At 34.3% G+C, this 8,099-nt stretch overlaps 1 protein-coding gene across 1 annotated transcript; it reads right to left on the reverse strand.

Moving 5' to 3' along the window:
• Window positions 1–2,177: 2,177 nt before the first annotated feature.
• On the reverse strand, window positions 2,178–5,325 carry LOC110422771 (protein indeterminate-domain 16-like). The gene is made up of 3 exons (XM_021436788.1): window positions 4,653–5,325; window positions 4,124–4,523; window positions 2,178–3,193 (listed from the first exon to the last, which is right to left on the reverse strand). Exons 1-3 carry the CDS (start codon window positions 4,759–4,761, stop codon window positions 2,386–2,388), a joined length of 1,317 nt encoding a protein of 438 aa, XP_021292463.1. The 5' UTR covers window positions 4,762–5,325; the 3' UTR covers window positions 2,178–2,385.
• Between the last annotated feature and the right edge of the window lie 2,774 nt (window positions 5,326–8,099).

Here is an 8,099-nt window from a genome sequence, read left to right on the forward strand (position 1 = left end):
TGCTATAGAACTTAGTTAATAATTTTAAAAATTAAAAATTTCAACCTTTTCACAAGGAAACTATGAAGAAATTAGTAAGAATTTAAATAACATTTGTATATAGAAAAAAAAACTGAAATTATGCATTTCATTTTAAGATAATAAAAAAATTGATGTAACATTGCAGATGTTCTCTCTTCACCTAAATAACATATAAGCAATTATGTAAATATGAATATATACAAACAATTATGTGTTGTACATTTAATAAATTAATTGAAGGGTGTCACGTCCATTGCATTATTTATAATTGTGACCTTTCTCTTCAATTTGAAAACAACTTCAGCTAATTTCTGAGCTGCTTTCTCTCAAAAAAACCTACATTCTTTTTTTTGGCCAGACAAGGCTTTCCTCCTTTCTTTCCGAAAGTTAATTTATTCCTCATCGGGTGTATGCAGCACATTTTCCGCCTAGACCTCAGGAATCATCATCGGCATAATTATTAGTATGACTTAAGAAAATTAAATGAGTGGTCCGTAATTCCTTCGCCCATATGAATTATGGGCTGAGCTTGTGTTGGGAACGCACCCTTGCTTGTATGTCGGGGAGGTTTTTAACAGCCATGGATTGCCATATGCCATGTTCATCTAGCCGCAAATATTTGCACGGATTGCTTGGCTAATCATGCGGTTCAGTATTTTCTTCAGGATTCCATTACGATTAAGCCTTTTCTTGAGCTCCGAAGTCCTTTTTCCAAAGAATCGTTTGGGATTTTTAGGCCAAGACTATTTACTTGTTCTTAAAAATACGAACGAATGAAAGGTGATAATGTTGTAGCCCAAATGCAACTCAAAATAATCTTCAGTCAGCTCTTTGGTCTATACCCGGGCTTCGGAACTAATTCTAGTTGGGCCAACTCGAAAAATTAACTCGATAACAGCCTAAATGGTTAATGGAGGATGAAGATCTGCTAGGCTAGAACACTTAGTTGGGCCAACACAAAGTTAGCTCCAAAACGGCCTGATAGACTCATTTAGGAAATGGCAATGGAGATTCATGATGCACCCAGCCTCGGGTCCAACTTTGGTTCCTACGTAGACCTAGCATGCATACCACGTATACCATTGCCATGATATAACAGTATAACTTCTGGCCAAAGGATCTGTTGAGCTAGATGAGCTTGATGAGAAGATAGCAAAAGGCTAAAGTACTCCAATCAGTTCATGTGCTGCTTGATACCGACGTCGTTTGTAAACAGTAAACAGTAGAAATAATATATTACAACATATGGTAGTATTAAATTTATATACTACTAATTACTAAAGTTGAGCAATATTTATGAGTCAGATAAAAAGAAGAAAGACAAGCTAGCAACATCATCAAAAAGGAAGAGAAGCACATTGTCCAAGAAAAAGGCGAAGACGAGAAAACCCTTTAAAAAGCTCCAGCTTTAGGCTTTCCGTTCGCCTTTTGTGTTGGCTGAAAGCGTGAAAGATAACAGCAACAGGACGCAGGTTTTTCAACCCTGAGTAATTTTTTCTTCCAACTGATCAGAAAAGCTTTGAATGATCTCTGCATAAATGGAAAGATGCTGCGCTTCTTCTGTACAACCCACTGCTCCATGGCCCTGATTCTGATGAGAGGGAGAGAGAGAGATATGTAAGTGAATGAATGGAGTTTGTTTGTGTCTGTGTGTTTGGAGACGTTGAGAGGGACGAGTGAGTCTGCCATTAACCCTTACAACTGTGGCACTGAAAAACATGGCGGTTTTGCATTTACATTTATTTGAGAAGACCAGGGTAGCAGTTGGAAAAGGACCGTCAGATTCCTCTTTTTTCCTCTCTCTCTCTCTCTCTATCTCATGCTTTGTTTCGTATTGATTTTTATGAAAGTTTTGGTTATAAATTATACATTGTTCAGTACTATTCTTTAATGCGGATGGGGAAGGCCAGCTCCATTTCTGACTTCTTCAGGCTACAAAGATTTCCAAATAGTCCAAGAAGAAAATCCAACATAACCAAAAGCTGAGGCAAAGATAACTCATTTTCTGAAGTGTCTCTGGCCTTATTCAATGTAATAGTTCATAGTAGGAAAACCTAATGAGGAACAGTTATTCTCGTAATTAAATTACATGATAAAGAATTCAGAAAACTGCACGATCGTCAATGTTAATTGATCAACTTTTTACCTTGTAATACTTTACCAACAATACCCATCACTATAGCTTCCATTAACCAAATTAATGAACAAATTACATCACACAAATTGCAGAATACAACACTCCACTGATCAACTTGAGATTATCAAAACAACCATTTTTGGTCTATCAGTAGATATAAGAACAAAAAAAGGTGGAAAATGGAAGAAAAAGAAAAATTGACATACAGATGAGATGTAGAGATTGGTTTATGTGTTAGTAGCCTTTGGAAGATTTGTTCGAATATAATCGTTTTCAGCTTCACCTTCTGTTATAGCTGATGAAATGTAACTCCCAACAAGGGAGTTCTCTTCGGGAGGTGTTCTTGCTTGAAATTGCTGCTTGCAAGCATGGCAAGTTATTTGAAGAATGGTCGAGTTGATTTGCTTTATTGCATGATCTTTTAAAGCTTGAGCCTTGTCTAGTTCAGCTTGTGCTTGTTGCCTGATTCTCTTTGCGTTGGCAAACTCTTGCTCAGCTAATTCAATCTGCCTTTTTGCTTGCTGTCTTGCCTCTTCAGCGAAAGCTTTCTCCGCCATCGCCAACCTTAACTGCTCGCGTGCTTGTTCTTTGAGCCTTGATGCAACAAATGCCGGTTTCTCACTCTCTTGATGAGGGGATTTCTTGCTTGAGTCCTTGTTTGTACAAGTAACAGTTGATTCAATTTTCTCTCCAATATCAGATGAGCCGATCGAGAGCTGTAACTGGGTTGAATGCCTATCATCTGTTTTAGGGGAAACGAAGAGCTCAGTGGGATTTGATGTGGTTAAGAGTTGAAGCTCCAAATTGTGGTAGTGCGCATTTTTAGGGGAATTATCTTTTGTAGGCCTCAAGAACATGGTATCTGTAGTCTTTGCCAACACCAAACTAGGCCAGGGAGCCGTACTGAAATTGGTATCACTGGAGGGACTGGGGCTTGAAGCTGTTCGCGACAAACAAGCCGGCTGCAGTGCTTGTGATTCTGGCCGGATACGCCCCATGTGGCAAGCATCTTGATGTTCAATGAAACTCTCAACTCTACAAAGATAAAGGGGAAAAGAAATAATAAAATCAGTAAGATATATTCTATAATATAGTATTTAGACTTTACTAGTAATTAATTAAAATTAAGTTAAAACAGCTGTTATCATCCTATGTAGCCAAAAGTGGCACAAGAGGAAATATTCAAAAGGCTTTGATCTAGTAGGTGTCTTTATTGATGAAGATGGACAGTAGAAACAAGGGAAGAGATCAACCCATCAACGTATTTAATATACACATACATAGAAAAAAGAACACTGAAATCTATAAATTAATAGTTGTGAAATAGGATTGATTGCGATAGAAATGGTAGAAGGAGAATTTATCGATCTTCTTTTTAAAAAAAAAAAGAAGGAAGAATACCATGTTAAGCTAAACTGAAAGCTAATCATTCGAGGCATAGTCACATGAAATAAAATATGTTTGTTTGTCACAAATGAAATGAGCACAAGTGTTTTGGGTTCTGAGCTGCCGAAACGATTTGAAACTAGCAGCAACACGACCAACGGAAACTGATCTTCGGGAAATGTGTTCAACTGCCTATAAACAGCTGTTAAATACTGGATTAAGGTTCCATCAGTCAAAAGCAAACTAGTATAATATTCTATTTTCTTTCTTTCCTTCGTTTCGGTTTTTGTTTTTCTTTTTCAAGTCAAAACTCAAGTCAGTCGCTTGAGAGAGAATTCAAAGTGTAATCATGGTTTCGAAGTGCTAAAATCTTTTTGTTCCAAAATACCAAAAGATGGGGGGAAAAAAAAGCTTCAAAACCCAACAGCAACAGCCGGAAAAATTTTAGTATAGATCTAAAACACTGTTGGCTGCTCTTTGAAGACAAAAAAGATAAAAACGAAGCCGTAGAAGAAGAAAAGAATTGAAGATATTAAGGCATGTGTCCATGTGAAAGGAAAGAAGAAATCGGTAATTAACCTTGAAAACACTCTGCCACAGTCGCAAGAATGGCCTCTAGTGCCACAGGTTTTAAGATGGGCCTTATAATCAGATTGAACTGCATAGCCCTTGGAACACTTTTCGCAGACCCATTGCTTGTGGTTGCTGTGTTTTCTCCTGAAGTGCTTCTTGATCCCAACCAAATCGCCTAGAGCATGGCAGGGGTCATGGTGCAGGCAGCTAGGCTCCGGGCAAACGAACACGCGCTTTCTCACCACTGGAGTTTCGCGCTTGAGTAGCTTCCATGGAACCTTGTGTCGCCGCCTGTGCATCTGTAGGTTTTGGTCTCTCTGGAATCCTTGGTTGCAGATCTCACAAACGTAACGATCCGATTCTAGTAGTGTTTTAGGAGAAAGAGAAACCACTTCTGCATCTGGATCTACATCAGCCAAGGATTCAAATTAGAACGGAAAACAATACATGAAAAAAAAAAAAAAGAAGAAAAGCAAATTTGTTTCTTGTGGATAATTGGATAATTCTTATTGCGTATGCTGCATACGATACGTACCTGGCGTTCCTGCGGGTCTTCTTTTCCTCTTGTTGTTATTATTACCATTTTCTATGCAGGAAAATGGCTCAGAAGAAGGAACCGAGGAACAGGAGTTATTGGCCAACATGGGTTTATTCCAGCTAAACTTCTCTTTGGGGCGATTAACTTGTTTAATATAAGCCAAAGAGGCAAAGCAAAGCAATATTTTCTTTTGCCAACTGCTGCTGATCTTGGCTTTTTCTCCTCACTCTGTAAAGTTGGAGTCTATATTTAAAAAGAAAATAGAAAAGGGGAAAGGAAAGGCTCTCAGGGATGGAGATTGAGGGGAGGGCAGGGGCAGAGAGAAAAGATATAGTTAGAGGTAGAAAGAGTAGAACATGAGAGGAAGGGAAAAAAAGTCCTTTTTCTTTCTTTCGGTTTGATGATCAGCTTTCTTTTAGGCTTTAAACTTTCAGCTTTTGTATCAGCTTTCTCTCTTTCTCTCTTCCAACCCTCATCTTCATCAGGTATTGTGTGTAGAGTGTCCTCAATAAAACCTTGTTCAAAAGGAAGTAGAGAGAGATAGCCAATCACAACGCTTGAAACTTGATCCCCACAAGCTGAGGGAGATGGGCCAAAATTGAGAAACATCCCCACAAAGAAACAAACCTCTCATAATTCATCTCACACAGTAAAATCTTCCATGCACAACTACATATATCTAAAATACAGGCCACCCCCTCCCCAAGTACACGCAAGCTCTCTATTTTTCTAACACTATTCCAAATACCGTCTTCTTCTTTGTCCCATGAACCGCATTTCATGTATAAGTACTAATTCTGAATTGCTCCTTTTCACTTCAAATCAAATATCCACGTTTGATTTTATAAGAGAAACGTTTTAATTTTATTCTTTTTAATATTCTCCTTAAAATAATTATTTTATAACATTGATAGACTTAGTTCTGAATAACAAAACGTGAATGTTTACTTTTGTTTACTTTTTAATAATAGTCATGTATAAATAACAATATTTTTAAAATGTAGAGTTTAGAGTATAAATAATTCACCGTTTGTAATTAATCTATAATTATTCAATCCTATTAGAATTAATAAAATATTTTTAATGAAAGAAATGCAATGCAATTACAATTTTTATTAAAAAATTAGAATATTTAAAATGATAAATTGCAAACAAGATTTGATTTTATCTCATTTAGCGATTGTGTTTACTTCCTAATATGAATTTCAATCATTATTTGATAGTATTACGTATAGGTGTAAACATTATTTATATAATAATTAAAAATTATTTAAAATGATAAATGTCAATTTAAAATATAATTAGTAAGAATACTTATTTTCATCGATGAGTAAATTTTTCAATATGTGTAGCTTTATATATATATATATATATATATATATATATGACATAAATTAAAGACATCCGTACTATTATTGCATATGCAAAACTCTTGTTGATTGTGTTATTGAGTTTGTTTTTTCTTAGCGAATATATATTTGTTACTAGATTTAATATAAATATAAAGGAAATGGTACTTGTCTAAGAATCTATATTGTTTCATAGCAAATTACTTGAAATAAATATCACCAAAAAACTTGGAATCCATGATATTGGATTAGATATAAATAGCAAAATAAGATATATGTATTTAATGCTTTTTAAGTTTTATACACGTGTGTGTGTATATACGAGAGGAAGTGAATATATATATATATATATATATATATATATATTCTCTTTGAATGTCCAAACTGCCCTTCGTTTATAATTAATAAAATCTGGAGCAAGCTTTTGTAAAGTTGATAATTTGACATTGAAGATGTGAAGTCACCCTCAAGGGTAAAACAGTCAATGGAGTGGTAATTCCCTGTGCAAGATGCTCTGCTTTTGGTTAATTCATGAGTGCATTAGATTAGGACTGAGTTTAAACTGGCATGATTGTCTTTTTAGTAGGTCAAGCTGGCGATGTGCTGTGAGATATTGGGCCCAAAGATTTTTTACTAGGACCACAATCATCTCTCTCCAATTCCTTCAACTATTAACCTATATATATATATATATATATATATATATATATATATATATATATATATATATATAGCTCTAGAAAATGTTCAACATCATTTAGTTTCAAAAAATAATGATTGGATTGGGGGGGGCATATATATACATCCCCAGGAAGGGCAAAGGAAATTTACCAATTAAAATGAGCCAGCTCCCATTGATTTTGGTTGGCTCTGCTTGTAATTGGATGGATAAATTTGGTTTGCCTCTTTGTCAAATGATTTAGTGTATCAATAATAATATGCCAGAAACAGTTTTTGTCCACGAAATTTCCACATTAGCTCTAAATAACTCCATTATTAATTAGTTAACTCTTTATATTTTGCTTTTTTACATTCGGAAATCATTAAGCAAAATCTAAGTATTTTTTTCATGTTACTAATGATTGTTTGTAATAATGAATCATTTAAATTATAGCTATCCTTATTCGATAGCAACATGTAACCATTATAAAATGATTAATATAACTGATGTTAACTAACAACTAAGATACAGCAACTTTGATATAATTTTTTTAAGTAGACATATATAAGGAGGTAATAGAAAGAAGTCTACTTAAATCTTGTCAACAATCCTTTATTAAGGCTCCGTTTGTTCCATACAAATGGATTAATAGAAACAAATTTTCTTAAATAATTTTGATATTTATTATTGTTTGGATAACTTTCTTAAAAGTATTCTTTATAGTTTGTCGTCTGTGTTGATTAACCCCAAAATTGTTTTACGCTTTTGTAAAATAAAAGACAATTTTCAAAATTTTAAACTCATTTTCGCTCGACTATTAAATGGTGTTTCTTTAATATTTTTCACTTTTAGCTAACTGAACATCAAAAAATGCATAAATTACTTTTTAGACATCAATTTCTGTAAAATAAATACATATATATATATATGTGTGTATGTATCCTAAAAGATTAGTGCATTTAAATTAGGAATATGTTATATGTCTGACAATATAATTACATGACATTTAACCAAAAATAAATATTCATTTAATTGTTGATTATTATCTGTCATATTACTTATGAATAAGTAGAGAGTTGAAAATCAGACAACATAGTATTACTGTTTTAAGTTAAAATTAATTTAACAGACATGCATGAGGTTAATTGCGATACATAATGATGTTAAAATTAATTTTAGACTCCCAGAAGGAATTATCTCTACTTTTTTGAGTTAAAAATTAGAACAAGAAGTTAATTGCGCATGAAGTTATTGGTTGCGATTGCAGGTGTTGATGGTTGATCAGCATATATGCATGCTCTCTCTCTCTCTGTCTCTCTCTCTCTCTCTCTCTATAAATATATATATATGTAGCATTACATGGAGCGTGAACAGCGTCATTGGGTGACACGTAGCTTTATACACGGAATATACCAGATCATTGGAGCCACTATG

Source organism: Theobroma umbraticum, unplaced genomic scaffold (assembly GCF_002168275.2).
Source record: "Theobroma umbraticum cultivar Fairchild unplaced genomic scaffold, ASM216827v3 scaffold_146.0, whole genome shotgun sequence".
In the NCBI taxonomy this organism is placed as follows: Eukaryota; Viridiplantae; Streptophyta; class Magnoliopsida; order Malvales; family Malvaceae; genus Theobroma; species Theobroma umbraticum.